General features: G+C 38.4%; 1 protein-coding gene across 1 annotated transcript; it reads right to left on the bottom strand.

Moving 5' to 3' along the window:
- Window positions 1–167: 167 nt before the first annotated feature.
- On the bottom strand, window positions 168–18,344 carry LOC113153435 (E3 ubiquitin-protein ligase RNF19A-like). The gene is made up of 10 exons (XM_026347061.1): window positions 18,193–18,344; window positions 9,595–10,457; window positions 6,420–6,628; window positions 6,127–6,271; window positions 5,762–5,924; window positions 5,342–5,456; window positions 4,967–5,125; window positions 3,989–4,208; window positions 3,662–3,805; window positions 168–3,075 (listed from the first exon to the last, which is right to left on the bottom strand). Exons 2-10 carry the CDS (start codon window positions 10,200–10,202, stop codon window positions 2,280–2,282), a joined length of 2,559 nt encoding a protein of 852 aa, XP_026202846.1. The 5' UTR covers window positions 10,203–10,457; window positions 18,193–18,344; the 3' UTR covers window positions 168–2,279.
- Window positions 18,345–19,657: the final 1,313 nt, after the last annotated feature.

Genomic DNA, 19,657 nt, shown 5'->3' with positions numbered 1-19,657 from the left:
AATAAAACTCCAATTTGAATGCTTTAATGTGTTTTCTTCCCCCTGCAAGTTCACAGGTTATGATTTGAGCAATGACTTGCCTAATCACACAAGTTTACCAGTAATGACGTGAATGACGGCACCACCACATAAAACAATGACTGCCGTGTCAAAAATACACAAAGAAGTTTGATTGACAATTTTATTGTTTAATAATATGCATTTACATGCACCTTTTAAAGCAAATAATTAAGAAATAGATACTTTTTCAAATAGCATGTGCTTCCTTTGACCACGTTAGAAATCAGGCCTGGTGCCAGTCTTCAAATAAAAACAAAACACAGGGTGGCAACATCATGGACCAAAACTCCTCTAGTCGTCACCAGAGCTGCTCTGATGGTGGTTTATGTTGAGCTGCAGAACAAATGGCTGCACTCAAATATTCATGATGGTGATCACTTTGGAGAAAAATAGAGTTTATTGCCAACACAATCTGATTAACACAAGTGAACTGAATTCTTTACAGAAACACTTATATTCCTGTTTTAATCCGACGTGGCATTGCCATGTTTGTTTGTTTTTTAAATGGTCAATGGAAGCCTCTTTACTTTATGGACTAGACTCTATTATATTAAAATAGAATTATACAAGTAATCAACAGACCTATCAAGTGTTGGAAGCACAGTCTAAACTGTCAGTCTTTGGTAAACTAACTCAGCCTAGCATCGGGTTTTGTGCATTTTAGGAAGCAAACACTCTTTTTTTTTTATGTATATCATATGAAGATATACAGAGTGAGAAAATGAAAATAAAATAAAAACACTGCACACAGGACTTCTCCCCCCAAAGGCACGGTGGGTCCTACATATATAAAATTATTTGCATCAATCATTTTCATGAAATTAAGAATCTTAAAATATATTGTAGTTAAAATACACCCAGAGCTCTGAATTAAAATAATATTTTTATTTGGACAGAACTGGGAGATTCAAAACTGTAATATATATCATACATTCACCAATGAATATTAAAATCGCTGAAAGACGTATGTGCTCGATTACACAAGCAGAGGTTTCCATTGCACAACAAATGTATTTTTGCTATAAAGTCGATGTGTTTGCTTGAATATACACATCTGCTCTTCCTGTACAGCAACTTAAAAGCTTTATTTTCTTTCTGCAAATACACTGGATGCCTTTCCAGTTTGATTGAATAACTACTAAAACAAGCCCTATAATTTGTAAAAAAAATTTAAAAATTGGGCTTTTTTGCATTTCTCAGTTAGGTTTACATGGAATAGCTTAAAATTCCCTTTCTAGAATAAGCCCACCACAATTCAATGATATATGAGAAATGCATTGAATACTTGGTTATATCTATAAAACAAAAGAAAGAAAGAATACTACCAGTGCAGATGAGAGCTTTTGACCAGTCTCAAGTCTACAATTTAAAATTGGAGGTTGAGCCCTCGTCAACACAATTTCCACCTAATTATACTAAAAGGTTTGGACCCAACACGGGCTTCAACATTAAAACCAACTTTCCCAAAATGGAAAATAAAAATAAGTACAGATGTAGCACAAAAACAGGAGTCACATTTGAAACAAAAGTGTGGACTGGTCCCTCTTAGGTTTATATGCTCAACAGAAGGTTCAACAGTCCTTTAGCTGTGGTGATTTTCATTCGTCTTTTTAATAAGTCACAGAATAAACTGGTGGCACAGTGGTGGACCACAGTGATGACATCTCTATTCCTGATTCGAGCAAACCCCAGAAGAAAAACCATTTACTACAGCTTCTATCCAGCTTTATCAGTTCTGCTTCTTATAAACATCAGGGAAGGGACTAGCTTAAGTTTGGATTCAGAAAGTCAAGGGTACAGACTTTGCAGATCATCATGATGACTGGATAAATTAACAACCTTCTGTAGGATCTCACCACACTGATCACCTGTTTTACACCTGTCCACATACATTCAACTCTACCTTCTCTAGGCCCTGCTGCTTCAAAAACAGCTTCACATCTGTAGAACAGATAAAAAACTAGTCTGACTTGACTGTGCTCCATTTTACTTCCTTTACAAATCTCTCTCCAGCTTAGACCTCGAGCCTCTCTGTAACTGACTGACATTCAGATCACATTCCTGCCTTCATAGCAGATGACAATTTAATTAAACCCATAACCTTAGGCCTGATCACAGGGGCTGCAACATGCAGACTGACGTTAGCACTGGTGTTATGGCTAACTGAGCTAGCTAGGGTATCACAGCCGACATCAGAAGGACCCTAAGAAAGAGTTGCTTCAGATATCTGTTTGTAAACAGTGCTTCCTTATCGGGCTCACAGGCCGTTTTGAAGCATTGATGGCGCTCTCTGTCATGCTCTGATCCTTCTCTAGTTCTTTGCCTGGGATTTCGCTAACACTCTCCTCACTGATGTACAGAAATGTCCCACTGCTTCCCTCTTTTGGCGAAGCAGGTGGAGATGAAGACAGTAGGCGGTGGGTGAAGGCGTAGCTACTCGGAGATGGATAATGCTCCGGACTGTCATTCTCCACCTCAGGCATGGGTGTGATGGTGATGTCACTGAAGGCGATGGCTGGTTGATGACAGTCGGGGTCCACTGTGGCAGAGCAGGATGGATGTGCTGGTCTTGAGGTTTCGGGATCTGAGCAGCTGAGCTCTGAAGAGAAGTGGCTACAGTGGGAGTCGGCCACAGAGGGCAGACTGCCGCTCAGGGATGGGGAGTCAAACTCTGAAGAGTTAGTACTGTGCTGCTCCAGGAGCTGAGCATCCATATCTCCCTGCGTTTTGTTAATTGTTGTTTCTCCTTTGCTGTTGCCTACTCTTTTCCAGAGCTTTTCTTTACTCTTTTTGCCTCCTGAGGTGAAGGGTTCCTTGGACCAGGGAGATGATGGGCAGCAGTGGTTGTCGTGCTGGGCACAGCAGCAGGTGGAGTGACACGAGTCACCAATAGCACCTTTGAGGCCGGCAGTGCTGCTGCTACAGCTGGCTTCATCCAGGCTGCTGCTAGCGCTGCTGTGTCTTACCTTCTCTTGTTTAGACTCAACATCTGCCTGAACTTCCAGACTATTGTCCCTGCAAAATAAAATCATTCAAACTTTACGAATAGTACAACAACAAATGCACGTAACTTACTGTAACTACTACTACTTTTGACAACAGGACAAACGAACGAAAAGTGACCCGAACAGTAGATGTAATCCCAAAAGACGACAAAGCAATTATATTAATAAAAAACAACAAACAAAACACAGCTTGAGTGAATTTAGAGAAATAATAAAAACTCAAGCCAAGGAAGCATCCATGAAATGCATTTGAAAATAGATTTTAAATGCTCAATAGAGTTAAGTGCCATAGGGAAAGCACTCAATAATTCTGCTCCAAACTTTAAACTAGGGCACAACCAGAAGTCCATCTTCTGAGGCCTGTGTGATACCAAACTGCCTGCTTTTCAGCAGGCACAGACAACTTGGCATAAATGCAGGGATCAGCTGCATGCTGATAAATGGTGAAGCCAATTTTTTGTGCCCTAAAAACACAAACAATGAATTTCCTTCATATAATTTAACCACAGGGCATCTGGGAGAAGGTTTAGTAAGAAATGCAGAATTTGTATTTCAAAAGGCTAAAAACAGGACATGAGGATGCTCTGACTGCTTACCTTTCCAGAGGGATGTAGGCATTGAGGATGGATCCTGCCATGGCTTTTGTGCTTGCATTGTCACTGATTGTCCCGAGACTGACAGTGGCTGATTCTCCACTCAGACTGCAGCGTTCCTTCTGAACATCAGCCTGAACCTCCATCCTGAAAAATGAAAATAAAACAAACAATTGACACAAAATATAAAGTAATGCATATTTCTATGTCAGTAATCCAGAAGTTTTACATATTCTATACATCAACTACAACATGTTTGAACAAACTCTTCTTAAGCTTTCTTCACTGGTCACGCCTTTTTATACCATTTCATCATTTCTAGTCCATTACCTGTTGTAGCAGCTGCCAGACAGGCTGCCCGTGATGCTGGTTCCAGCGAGCGCTGTGGTGCTGGCATTGTCACTCATGTTGTCCCGCTGAGTGGAGCTCACGCCACAGCGCTCCATGTGGCTCCCACTGACACTTAGACTCAGGCCTGTCAGACCTCCAACACTTGCTCCATCACCAAGACTTGCATTGTTGAGCCTCGTCTCTGCCACCGATGTTGTGTCTATGAAGAAACGTAGTAAAATAAAAGGTATCTAGAACAGTACATGTGCAAGAATATTTTTTCTTTGGAGATGAATAAACATGATAATGTCTCACTCATTATGTCACAGGAAAGGTCAAAGTCCCTGCTGTCATTCGGATTCATAATTATAACTCATAGCGTTGGAAGAGGGTGTGAGAAATACACTCAACACCTCTTGAGAAAGCAAAACAAGCATGATCGAACACAGATGTAATTTTGCCTCACACAACCTAAACAGAAAAAAGACAGGAAAACCCGCTAACAGTGAGCCAGTCATTTCACACTTGTCTACATCTCATCATCAGCTATGAGTAATGTGCATGTACACACAAAGGTGCTGACAAATGTAGGTGTACTTCTGCATACACACAAATGTGTTAGTACAAACACAAACACACCAAAACCCTTGTTCCATAACTGATAAAAACCACTGGTATTTTCCAAATATTCAGTTTCTGTGATAGACCTTAGTGAGAAAAAGTTGTGTGTTATAACAAAATACGCAGACACACACACTGTGGCTGTACATAAAAAAAAAACATACCTACAGTAGTACTGAATGTACTTACTAGTGAATACACATTTAATAGTTCCTGTGTTTGTGATATTGTACGCATCAAGTTTCTCTTGTCTGTAGTCTTGCCTCTTGGGGGCATTTTACATACTCCAAGGATCACATTTGGAAAAGTGACATTTTTTAATTCTGACCCCTCAACCAGTCAGTCAGAGATATTTACCTGTAGCTGCAGCTCCACTGCCGATATTTTCATTTTCGTCATCAAACTCAATTCGCATGCCTTTGCCATTGCCAGCAGAGACTCCACAGCCACCGCTCCGGCACAGAGAGATTGGGACAACTCCGTAGACATAAGCCAGCATAATGGGAACACCGATGCCTACACAACACAATGTACACACAGACTGTCAGCCACCTTTATTGAAAAGAGCTCACAGTAATGACCAATTTCAAACCCATGATTGTGTGTCATAATATATAGCACCATGATTCTGACACTCATTAATGAAACCCCTTTTAGATTTTTTAAATTTAATTGAGAGAGAAATGGTGTAACAAAGAAGAAGGAAAAGAGAGAAGAACACTTCTTTCTTACCGACAGTGACGGCTGCAACCACAGGCGAAACAATCACAGAAAGTGTCACACCACCAGCTATTACCAAGTTCCTCTTGTGTTTAGATATGTCCTTGCCCTCATAACGGTTATGGATCTGAGAGAAAACATTATTTCCATAAAGATTAAATTACATTAAAGGAAAATATTATTTTAAACAGGACTAGCTGGAGAGATTCTTAGGTTTTAGATTGCTGAAACTTTAGCTACATAAGTGCAAAACCACAAATCCAGATGTTTTAGATTTCAGCTAAAAACCCAAGTTATCTTACACTCTGTGACAACAGTTAAGATAAGGTCCCTCAAACTACAAATGCACCAATGCCGATTCAATTTCCTGCTCTATGTGTTTTTAATTCATCTTAAACAGCTGGTTTTAAGTGTTATAAGTTTAGCTCTCACCTTCCTGCCCACATAGACTGGAATGCCAATAACCATTGCAGGGATGGCGATGACGGCAATAAGTGCGATGCCCACAGGTGCCCCCACCAACGTGCCGAGCTGCCACAGGATCTTCTTCTTTCTGCTCCAGGGCTTCTTTCCCCAGAAGGTGCAGCCTGACGGACTGAGAAGATGGGAGAGCGAGAGGAGATGATTTGTCAGGGAAAACCAAGAGGCAGAAGGGTGTAAGTGAGCAAGTGTGAAATATGGTTATAGTAATGACTGAAGTGGTAAAAACTGGTAATAAAACATACTAAAAAAGATAGCAGGAGGACTCCGATGTGTGATTAGTTTATGTCAACCATAAAACTTAACGTTTGTCTCACCTTAAATAGTGCAAGTCAGAGATCTCCTTCATGCAGAGCCAGCAAAACTCACAGCCGCAGACAGCACATGTCATGTGATTACAGCTTCCATCATTCATCTTAATGATATAAGCAGCACAACGTGGACATGGCTTGATGTCATCTCCTAGTGGACAGTAATAGAGGGGAACCCACAGAAGCATTTTTCATATTTATTTGGTAAAGTGCAAAGTGACCGACTGTAAAGGCGTGTGTGCGTAAATACCCACAAAATGGTCAGGTTACTGTCAGTAGATATTTATTTTGTATGTTACCTGCGGCTCCACTTTCCTGGCTGTAGCTGAGGGAGGAGGATCTGAAACTCCTCAGGCGGAGGTGCTGGGCCCTCTGTTGCCGTGCTGTGTCACATGTCTGGTTGGGATGCCACAGCTGTTTGCAGTGGTAGCAAAACTCTGTCCCACAGCCTTCACGGCCACAGGTGATCTTTGGGCAGCTGGCACAGCCGAATGCAATGACTGCATAACTGAGAGGAAAAATACAGCCAAGGTTAATAGTTATTAGAGAGTGAGTACTGATGTAGTAATTCAGCACAACACTAGAGGTCAGCACAGCTAAAATAGCAACTATACGAGCAGGAGAATGAAACCAAGGAGCAGTTTTCTATGTTTGAATACAAAACTTCACCAAACAAACCGGTGCTATTTAAATCTTCGGAAATCCCCAACAATAAAATGTGTTTGTTAGGTAACAAAGACAATTTTCCCCAATCCTCTTTGATAACTTCACCATGACCTCAATCACACAATTAGTTCAGCATGACTGCATTACAATAGTCTATTTGACAAATATTAATAAAGTATTATAAAAGGTACAAGGTATCACCATAGTAAAGTCAGGCAGTGTTGCTGGAAACAATGCAATCTAATAAAACCTGACAAAATTAAATTAATGGTGGTTTTGTTCCATTCATTATCCCCTAGAGTTAACACACAAATATTAAGAAGAGTCTATTTACTTAAGACTTACTAACTGAAAAGTCTGTAAAATCGCTGTGGCAAAAGCATAAAGGCCTAGAGAGAGAGTGCGTTTAGCTTGCATGAAACCCTTGGCTGATCCCCCTCAAATACTATAACAATGTACCACAAAAATCTACTATTCTGCAGAGCAAAGCCCACGGCAAGACAGAGCTGCTTATTCAGCTTAGCTCAGATTCTCTGAAAACAATGCTCTGAAAGCTAATTAAGCAGAAGTTATGACATCAGCTGATACAATATATTTAGTTTACACCATAGCTTTTAGCTCAGAGAAACAACTGTTAACTGAGTAATTAGTTAGTTTAATTCAGTTAGATTAAAGTCTGAAATGCACAAGACATGCCAACATCAGCTGACGCCAGATGAGCAATAGTGAGTAAAGCCATGAAGAGGCTGGGAGATTTATAAAATATTAACTCAAGGTCTGCAGTGAGCTACAAAGTATTATTATATATTATTATGTTGGAAGAAATGGAGAAGCAATACTTTTAATGCTAATAACATTAACACTTAATGAACAAATCCATCTCAATGTTTAATGAAAGTTTTCAAAAATGCACTTAATAAATCATGACAAATTACAAAATATGTAATTACGAAGAAGCTAAATGTTTTTTCTACTATAAAATCCAGAAAGGTTCTTCTGTCACCAAGTAGAGTAGGCTGATTAAAAATAATTTAGTTATGGATTTCGGCAAGTTACTTTAAAGACCAGATCTAAAAGTAAGAACAAAAGAGAGGGTGGAGGAAATATTTAGTCATAATTAATGTTTTCACGTGTGAGGAATCAAACAAAAATGAACTTGTTAACAGATGTTATTTAATCTGTATTTTATATTGTCCACCCTCATAGCTGACATGGTTGACAGCCCAGCAATATGAGCTGGGTGTGAACACATAAAAGCCATTCAGTCTAGACAGTCTTCACTGACACCTCAGTGAGACAAACTGCTCTCAAATGGCATAAACATTGTAAAACTGCTAGGGAGAGTGTCCAAAGGAACCCTTTGGTATTACTAATGCCCTACACTTTCATAGATATACATCCCTATGAAAGTGTAGGGCAGTTGTGACTCTTGTTTCTATACAAATAAAGTATAAAACAATACCTACAATATAAGGTCATATAAACCCTAAAGCACAATAACATTTAAACAATTTGTCAAACTACACTGCTAATCTAACCAAAAAAAGCCCAAGTGCAATGGTACAACAAGACAGAGTGAGAGCATTATGCAGTGGAGGGGTGGCAGTGAATCCGAGCCGAGCTGTTTGGAGGATGAGAACAAGAAGAGCTGAAAGAAACTCATGAAAGAGCCGTTATTCTAACACACGGCGTCAGCAGTGTTGATGAAACAAAGCCGAAAGAGAACGCGAAGGGTAAAACAGCAATCATCCAAAACTGAACTAATGAAAGCAGGGAGCGTGGGATAGTACACAAAAACGATATGAATACATAAATCACATTCTTTCAAAACAGTACTTTCCGTGCTCCAAGTGTGGTTATGCAGCACAGGTAGACTGTGTGCATGGTGGTGGCCACTGCATGAAGGTGCCATGAAGTGCAGATGGAGTTGGGAGAGCCTAATGTTCAGGCTCCTGTGAGGAAACCTGACCCTAACCTGTTGCCTACATGTGAAACTGAAACAAACAACATACTTTTTTAAACTTCTGGTCTTGCACTCTCACTATTTTAGCATATATTGCACATTATGTATGTGTAGTATTTATTGTTTTTTTCCATTTAACTGTACTTTATTCATAAAGTAAGACCATTTTAAAATCTGTTTTTTTAATCTATTTACAATAAAAACAGATGATTTTCTGTACTTGACCGAGTTAAGCATACACATAAAATTATTTATTTTGTTAAGTGCCTCGTGGCACTAAAGACATTTATAATTTTCATTTATATCTAGTTTTCATTTTATTCATATCATGTCTGAGCCAAAGTTTTTATTTTAAACCTATATTTAGGGATGTATATATTTCAGTCTTTCTAAAGACGGTAAAATGGTGGTTGGTAAAATGAGAGTTGGTAGACTATGACAACAGGCATCATCATACAGTTGGTGCTCAAACCTTTTTTAGCTGACTCATTAGGCTGACAGAATAAACAGGTCTATTACTGCTACGAGTTATTTATAACTTAAGCATCAATCCAGACGCTGGGGCGAACTTCAAAAGGACAGATTACAGCCTTCAAGTTTCCTTGATGTAGCTGCTTATTGTGTTATTCTGGGACTCGTGCGACATTGGTTGTATTAGATGTACAAAACATCAGGCACATCTCGGGTAACAGATTTTGAAGTAGTACAAGTAGAAAATAATGTTATAAGCTTAACATTTATTGCTTGCTGGCTTAAATACACCATGTGTTTTGATGCTGTTAATTTGACAATGCTTAATTTTATCCATGGACTGGCCTTAATAATCCCTCTACCCTGTTTCTTACCCACAGTCCGGGGCAGGGCACCAACGGCAGTCAGGTTCAGCCACGAGCCACCTCCTCAGCATGAACTCTTCATACTTCTCCATGAGAGCTCGGTCTCCCAGGATCATTTGGATGTCATGGGGATTGAAACGCTCAGAGCACTCTGGGCAGCTGATGTTGACACGGGACTCTGAGATCTCGATGCGGAGATACTGTCGAAGACAATCTGCACATGAACGGTGGTGACAGGTCATGATGTCTGGAAAACGCTCACGTGCATATCGCAATAAGCACAGGGGGCACTCCAGCAGCTCTGATGAAGACCCTGACACAGATGAAGTCGCTGCAGCGCCCAGTGTGGGGTGGGCAGAGGTTTTTTCATGGAGAGTCTCTGACGGCATGTTTTCTGTGCTGACAACGCCATCCACTCCAGCTCCAGCATGCACAGACCTTGACTTACACTTGGGTTCACAGTCAGGCCTGCGTCTTCGACCAAATAAAGAGTGGAGAGACAGACGGCGTCTCTTTGGGGTCTTCCTAACAGAAGGGAGGCTAACAGAGGAGGCAGCAGAGTGAAGATCTCGCTCTGAGCCTCTGCTGCCATGATGCTGCTGGTGCAGGTTGCTCATCACGCCAGAAGGGGCGTCGCTGGTGTTACAACTAGAAATCACCACATGAGGAGAGGAGATGATGAACAGTGAAAGACGAGAAAGGTGGAGAGAGGAACTGGGGTTTAAGAGGAGGGGAATGTACCACTGTTAGCTAAGACATAGTGGCTAGAAGCTGGTACAGGAGGTTTTGTAGATAGTGGTCAGTGGTGTGGTGTTTCTGGTTTGAATCACAGTGATGCTGCTGATGTAGACACACAGATGTAGGACATCAACCTAAGAAACAGAGAAAAGGGAGAAAAAAAAAACATGATCAGGTGCTGAGCTGAACACATTAAGATTTAATGTTATACTGCATAAACAATACTAAAGAATAACTTGGAAGCAAATTGTAATTCAGTGTAGACAAAACAAGACAAAAATCTTGTGTTTTTCCACCATAGCTCTCAGATGGGGCCACAGCTGTGTCAATGTGCCTGCAGAGCAGCCACACCTTACCACAAATACTTTCACATGCTCTTATTTTAAACATGAACAACTTAAGTACATATGTGTACTTTACTTGTCATCTGCGCTCACAGATGACAAGTAAAGTACACATATGTACATACATTGACACAAAAAACATAGAGGGGAACGTAGGTTGTGGTGCCATGTGGCCTTTCATTTGGTTGACAGATGCTAATATAATCAATACACTTATGTTTTGGAAGAGAGAAGAATAAAACAAGTGCTTTGTCTAAATGTAAGTCTTCAATCAAAATAATGTGCAATGTATCTGTGTATTGAATTCAGTAAAATTGTTTGCACGATTAATAGTTAACAAATTAATTACTAGCCAATAAGAAAGAAAGAAGGTACATACCGCAGTTCTAACAATGGTGAAACAACAACACAAAATACACAAAAGCTTTTGCTATTTTCCAAGATAAAGTCTGTAGATTCTTCCCAGACTACATGTTCTGTTTTCTGTCTGACTCATCTCTTATTTGGAAAATGAACATAGCACTGAAGAAAAAAACAAAAGAGGTTATTAAACAACACATGCACCTCCTTCATATTAACCAAGTTGGTTTAACGTTTCCACCCATTAACCGTAACCCTAACCTAGATTTCAACCACAGGAATGTGAACAACTGTCTGAGATGTTGATCTTGGCATGTGCTAAAACTATATTTGCATCTCTTAAGTCCTAAACAACAATACCAAATAAACAATATAAAGAACAAACAAGGATTTTCCTCTGAGTCTGTGTGCTTCAAATTGTGTATATGTTAGTCTCTTTAGGGACTAATTTCAGGAAAATTCCAGTGGGAGCCAAAAGGTGACTAATTAACAAGCCCACAGTAAATCTCAACTGGGGCAACAAAGCACAAATTTTCAGTCTCGTACAAACCTCTCCTACAAACCTTGGTCTGTCTGGCTGCATATTTGTCCCATAATGATGACATACAGGCTGCTGTTAACTTTTACTATGGCTGCTTAAGTGTAAAAATGGGTTTTCAGTTGCACAGCCAGACATCAGGTTCAGTGTGGTGCCTAGACTGCACATGTCTATACCCTCTAAATAGACCAAACATTGATAAAAACTGAATCTATAGTATAATGTTTTTCAACTGACTCAACACATTACAGATGCACAAGAACATACTGTGACACATCTAAATGTTAATGTTGTGTAATGTTGGCTTCAGGTTTACTTATAATCACTATAAAATATGGGCAGTGTAAACATCTTGTCTTCTTTTAATGTTACATTCAAGGTACAAACATATAAACATCACTTCGATGAGTTAATCTCAAACCACAGCTTAAATTAGTAATAACATAACTGCAGCTTAAAATCCCGGTGAAATGTACAAGAACATTTGTTAGTTGAAAGGAAGGTAGAAGGAGCAGATGCACACATTTCAAAATCATGGAAATAATCTGAACAATAATACTGTTTGTAGTACTTTTGTTGGTTAAACCAAAAATGTCCTAACCAGAAAGAGTACACTACTGTACTGTTTATAGTAATAAACTGACAGATGTCCACCAGTGACATACTGAATGGCTACAACACACCAGGGCTTTGATGCAATACACACCATGATAGCATTTCAAAAGAAAAAGATTTTGAGGCTTTTCGTTTCGTTTTCATATTAGTAACAACGAGAGTTCAACGAATTCTACTTATCCTTTCCGCTATGTGCAGTTAGTTGTTCCCCCAGACTTTTTTTTACCTGACTTTTACTTGGCTATATAAAATTAAATATATCCAAGTAACCATTACACATGGTTGTGATAACTCATCTTTTGCCAGGTCTCACAGATTCTCACTTCTAAGTAAGATCAGTCCACAACACTGATAATATATCATGCTTGTTTGCAGACTACACCATAAGTACATTTAATATCATGTAAAACAATGTAGTTGTCATGAATTACAACATCTCAAAGCACATGCACTGCAGCCATGTCAAAATGAAAAAGGGTTTCCAAGTGGCAAATCTGAAAATGTTATTTTTAAAACCAAAATATGCATACGACACCTGAAATGTAAATCGCATCACCAGTGGGTAAAGGATAAGTAAGAACATGCTAGGTGATGCAAGACTATATATCACTTGTTGGTGGTATTTCCTTGAGGCGTGTCACTGCTCTGTCACTAAGACAATAGGTGTGTTTCCATTGCAGAAACCTGCCCTGGGAAATTGAACCAAGTTTCTACCTTTTAAAAAAGTCCCTGGATGGGGTGTGGCGGCTGCTAATTTGTATCATGGAATTTAACTGTGTCATCGACGGAACACGGTGAGTATTATATGGTACTGGCTAATATGACGTCCTAATACCATGATTCCACTCCATAATAAAGGTTGATGATGTATTGGGTCAACGAGCCAAATCATGTGAGCCAGAGGAATTTTTTTTTCCAAACAGAGAAGTCATTTCAAGCAACACACAAGTCACTGTGAAATTATACTCCAAAGGTGTAATTACACTAGAAAGAGCCTCCATCGGCCCTGTACCAAGAGAGTGGGACTTTCCATGTGACTGCATCTGTGTGGATGCATGCACATGCATGTTTTTAAGTTCTCTGGCTACAGGGCAATCACATGCAACTGCAACTCACATACTGGGATGGTGTCCCAGTTCCTAAAAAAACCCCAGGGCAGGAAGTGTACTGCAGCAGAATGAATGGTTTCAACCTTCTGTCAACTCCTAAAAGAAGAGTTTGCTGTGGCTGATGCTATACCATGATAACAAAAGTGATATTAAAAACCAGTGGGTTTCTACTGAAGAACTAGGTCAATGAAAGACAAGGAATGAGTTGGGTCTTTTTTGTGAGTCACATAAGCAGTATGTCAAGATGAACGGGGAAAAAATAGTAACCAAATGTGTTACTTGAGTCAGTAGCGTAATGGTTTTACCATGTACAAATGCTGGACCAAAGAGCATTAACATACTGCTCCTGTATTGCAATAAACAAATGACTCAGGTTCAAATTCACTTTTATATGCAAAAATACAATTAAGTGTATAACCTACTTGCAATGGAACATCTTACGTTACAGGTCTGTGACTGCACATTGGCAAGTCAAAGCCTGTTTCACCGTCAACTGTCATTTGTCATTTTTGGACTACTCATAAGCTATAAACAGAACATCCTTTTCTAAATGTTCACAGTACCATTGTTCCACAGCACTTCTTCTGTTTCTAAAGTAAACAGCCTTGCTACTGGCATAACTGACTTACAAGCCTTTCAAGTTAACAAAACCTATTGTGTTTTGTTAACTTGTAAAACACTTATGCTAGTATAAAATACACAATTTGAGAATTTAATAAATGGTTAATGGTCAACTAAGTTTCAGAATGTACCTAGACCATAAATCAGCTGGATATTTTGAATTTTGTGCGAATCTTGTCACAGCATTCAGACTACAGAAGTGGAATGGCTAAGTTTGGGGAAAAATATTTGCGGGTGGGTATCTTGCACTGCAGAACAGTTATTTTGAAACCCTCATCTTTCAGTTTTTATAGGAATTATAAACATCACTGAATCAGTTATCTTGTTCCAGCACCTCCCTGTCTTGTCATACAGAGTGCCCTTCTCATATGGTGCTGCTAGAGTTGTTTGTGTTGGCCTTGTAGCCACTGGCTGATGCACTTGCGCAGGGTCAGCATACTTATTTAAATGTTTTCTTTTAGATTGTTAAATAAGTTTGTTGTGTTGCCATCTGATGTGCAAACCTTATATTTGCAACATTTGCCATAAACTGTTTTTGAGCCATGTTGATTTTGGTCCAAAAACGTTCCATATTATTATTATTAGCTGAATTGTTTTTAGAGACCAACTCTTTTGTTCCATCAACCATGATGCCACCTGCTGTGTTGCCAATCAGGGAAGATAAAGTATATGGTCATATCGTAAACAGTAGTAGTAGTAGTAATAGTAGTAGTATTGCAATAACTGTCACCCCAAGTTTCATACTAATATGTACCTTTAATGAAATTGCTACAAATGTTCATACTATACAGTCTTGTAAGATTGGAAACGAGTGGTTCGGAGTGTTCTTCTGTGTTCATCATGTGTGCTAATTTCCGGTGACATTCCAGTCGAAGGACAGACTTCCTGATTACGACAATGCATTCAGTTATTACAGCTATTACCAGAGGAACAGCCCAAAGACTAGATGACAAAATATTTAAAAGCTGCATTTTTTATATAGCTTTGTTTATCTACCTTTCACATTAAAGTAGTTATTCACTGTATTGGAAGTTAAATTATAAGAGAATTTAAGATTTAATTCCCATATTAATGAGAGAAAGCTTATCCACTGAGCTGCACTGGTTGGGGCGTGTTTATGTACCAGTCAAACAATGAAATACTATCTGGGAAGTCCAAAAATTACTTTTTGTTTAAAGTGTATTAGGCACTAAATCACAATGGTTTGCAATAATCAAAGTGGATTTTACAATTGTATGAAATGATCATACCATTACTATAATAGTGTTAATGTTACAAAGTAATGCACCAGGAATCGTAATTTACACCTATATGACTGGCCGATACACAATGTTTTGTTCATAAAATGATGTTACTAAATGTAGGGTTAAACCCAGTGTTGCATTGGGCATGATCTGTTGTACAGGGAGAATCAAGCCATTATATCAAGCTTCCCCAATCACTACATAGAGTCTTCTCGCGGTCTGTTTTTACTGCAAAAGACCCTAAAACAGTGGGGGAGCAGGAAGCAGATGGGTGATGTGATGGGGAAGACAGCCCAGTTTTATTCTGCGTTTCAATGACAGAAGAAAGAGACACCAACAGCTATTCACAATTCATCAGCAGTGATGGGGCCCACAGTTTAAATCAAAACCATGGATGCGCTGGTTTGACTGTCTTTAAATTAGATAAGTCTGTGGCACATTAGTGGACATATTAAGGGGGTATTTCGACCCTATGTGACAACCCACATAATGTAGAAATTATAGCAAGTAGAGCTGATTTTGAAGCTCACATATTCATAGTTTTTTCAAATTAGTTACTGTTAAATTGCAACACAAACTGTAATACATCCTGAAAAAACTGGGAACTAAACTAACCAAAATTACACAACGGATAAGGTCTGTGCCACATCATTGCGCCCTAGTTGGTGTGTACTGCACTCTTTGCACTCGCTGGGACCCTGTATGTGGCTTTTTAGATGGTTCAGCAAGTTGAGTCATTAGCAGACCATGTCATTGAGACAAACCACTGATTGGCTGTTTAAATTACTTCTTTGTTTACAGTTTGTATATTGGTAAAATAGATCACTGTTCCTTTTTGAATGCCAAATAAAGACTACCGACACCTGCTGATATGGAGACTTCCTCTCACGCAGGTGCAGAATGTACATACGAGCTGATCCTCGGCTGAAGTCTTTGTGTTGTGTTCAAGTGCCGCTTTTTGACCGAGTCAAAGGTCAAAATGTCATCTTGGTATGTCACTGCCCTAAGACGCTTATCTATCATGTTATCTGTGTTCCATCTATGCTATCTGCATCCACACAGCTGTCTTTAGTTTAAACCCTAGATTAACAGCAATTTCAAGATAACCAAACACTGCAATATCACTTCTTTCGATTATAACAACACACGTACATTTTAAAGAGCAACTGTGACTGAAAACTCATTCAAACTAATGGTTACTGTTCCCTGGTGCATGAATGTTTGCTTGTTCATTCATCAAGTCAAATTAAATTTAAAGATGTCAGTGATTGTAGATAATACGCATAATCACGTAAAAGCAAATGTGTGATTCAAAGCTCATGGGTCCTGTGTGTCTAGGTCAGAGACTGTAATGTGGGTATGTTAATGTCTGTGACGACAACGATAGAGGGGTGATAAATACTGGGTTGTACAAATACAGCATGAAATCTTTTTGTAATGGCTATAATGGTAAGAACGTCACCACTATAGATTAACATCAAATACTATGCCTGCTGTTACTGTATGTGCATAAACACAGAGCTCTTTCAGCACAACAAGGATCAGAGAGTATAAATCCAGCAAGTCCAAGATCAGTCAGGTAAATTATTAAATGATCATTGGAAAAAGCACTGTGACTCAGTGACAGAAAATTCTAGTGAGGATGGTTTGAATTAATTTAGCACTCACACTATAAAATGTTATTCAGTAAATAAAGAAAGACTGTGCCTAGCTTATTTGTTCAGTACAACATTGTTGACTATGCTATTTATTGACTAAAGAAAAACCGTGTAGGTGAACATTTCCATTCCCTGAACCCTGGCTATGGAAAGGAACAGGTTAAATCTCCATCAGACAAAACTAACTTTAACTACATTTTTGGAAAATGTGAATCATTAAAATATTGATGGTTAAAATAGGGACCTACACACCAACTACACCAGTTTATAATTAACTGTTAGAACAAACAACATAAGGAACGTTTTAAAAATCACATTTTAGACACGGAAAATATGACCCACAAACAAAACAAACCAAACCAATTCTGCACCGACCAATCTAAATAATCTAAATATATGTCTAAAGTTAAAGAACTTAAGAAGTACAAATTTAAACAATTTAGCAATGTATAAACATAAGACATGTACATTACATACTAATGAAGTTGCAAAGCAGCTATATGGATATTTAAATATTTGTCAACAAATACAACTTCTCCTATATCGTTTTATTAAGCTGTTTTACTACATTGTGCACAATCCGTTTATACACTGCCATTCAGTCCTTTTCCTGCACAAGGTGTTATATTGGTTAACAAAGACATTCTGCCCTACATTTTTATGTAATAGAAACCATGAATAAAACAAGGGAAGTAAAGCAATATGTTCCTAGACTGTTACTGTTAGGTAGAGTAAATAAGGACTGCACTTTGCTGGACCTGATCCAGTGATTTTAATAACTGAATAGACTGAGTGAAATAAATTCACAAACACAGTACAGTGCAGACAAAGTAAGAAAATTTGCATTTTGTGTCGTATTCAAAACTCCACCAACACACCAAAGCCTAACAGTTAACAAATATTATTCATGTGAAGAAGAACTAACACGGTGATGAAAAAAGACACCATAAACATCACCTGATGATGGGTACAGCAAAACCGAATTGTGTTTACACTTTCCACCTGGCTAGCAAGTGTTAGCCTGCTAGCTAAGGAAATCACCTTTGGCTAGCAGGAAGCTAGTTCCTAACTTTAATAGCCCAAAGAGTTGGAGCCTATCCTATCTGAGCTTTGGTGTTTAATTGACTTACTCGCTTGCTAGAGTTAATTTGACAACAGCGTTTATCCACGTCTACTATAACGGTCTTAAGACTTGATTTAGTGTACGGAGGGGATTTCTACCAACCCAGAGTTTAACGATGGGAATTTACAAGCTAGCGAAGCTACAAACTGCTGCTAGCTCCTCGTCGGCGTCGCAGAGGAGGAAGTTCTGCTCTGACATTAAGTAACGATAACCGTTAGCTAGTTCTGGTCGCAAACATCATCTTTATAAACACTTACTCTTAAATCTCCTCCGGTTTCCTTTCACTTCACAACAGAAGTGCACCCTGCTGCCTCCATGTCTCGCCAAGCCGTAGCTGAAATTGTGTGGAACAAAACTTCGCTGGACGACAAATTCCCCGACTGTGTGTGGTCCGAGTGCGTTAAATAGAAAACAGACAGGGCTGCTCACTTCCGCTAGCACATGTTAGCTTTTCACAATAAAACACAGGGGCTTTGATTTGGCACACTTCAATAACACTGTACACATCATGGAGAAAAACTAATACTCATTTACTTGTAAAACTCACTTCATTTTATTCAAGTAAATGTTTTAAGATATTCATTTTACTGATTTTTAATGCCAGTAAAGGTTCATCATACATCAAAGGTTCAATCATACATGTTTTGGCATCCTAATATAGTAAAAGTGTAGTGCTCACATCAGAGTAATTAATATAATAATATAATACCACCCTGCAATATTTCTTTTTGCTGGGTTGTAATAACTTTTAACACACTTTTAACAAACAATAAAGGTGCTAGTAACTAAAGTTACTGGGTGCTTTTTGTAATAAATATATTTATGTAAAAAGTGCATTTCCTTCCGAGTAGAAGTATGAGAAGAGCAGAAAATGAAATGCAAGTAGTAGGGCAGCATTTACCAAATTAAATATACTTATATACTATATATACTTACTTATTTACCATCCAAATTAAGGCTAAATTGAAAGAGGAGTGACAAAAATTAAATACATTTGTGTGATCTGTTTGAGGCCTGTTTTCCGATATTTCGGTTGCATATTCTTGACAGTTTGCAACTTCCTTACTTCAAAACACAACCAAAACAAAACAAACTTCACATACCTAGCTTAAATGGGAAATTATGATTTATCTACCATGCATCCTACAACTAAAAGAAAGAAAAGTCGGTGCTTTTATTTGTGAAACAGTTTGCTCAGTTCTAAATATCGCTTCCTAGCTGCTGTTAACTTGACACGTTGGAAATACTGTCACCTTGTGGCCATTAAAGAGTTGAACTCTTATTTCCCCCTTTTCTTTGTTTTGTTATTAATAAATAATATTTAAATATATTTAAATTAAATAGACAGTTTTTGATGTAACAGTCTAATCACTTGAATTGTTATCAAAGATGCTGACAGACTACATTAAAAAGGTATAGGAATTTTAGGCAAACAAAATCATCAAAAACTAATTATTACTAATTATTATTACTGCTCATTAATTTGTGCAAACAAGACATGAAATTTGGTGGAATATGCAAATATTTGCATTTTTATGTATGTGTCAACTTTGCTAAATTGTGATGGACAATTTAAATAAATAAAAAAACACTTTAATGTTGTATGTATTTGTGATCACACAGAAAGGTAACTAAGAGTTAGAGTTAGTTAGACTTATACATGGAAAGTAACTAGGTTCATTTACTTATGTACTTACTGTTGTTACAGCTGCTGCTTTCCCT

The sequence above is a fragment of the Anabas testudineus genome, chromosome 11 (assembly GCF_900324465.2).
Source record: "Anabas testudineus chromosome 11, fAnaTes1.2, whole genome shotgun sequence".
Classification (NCBI taxonomy): Eukaryota; Metazoa; Chordata; class Actinopteri; order Anabantiformes; family Anabantidae; genus Anabas; species Anabas testudineus.
This window is presented reverse-complemented; position numbering and strand designations above follow the sequence as displayed.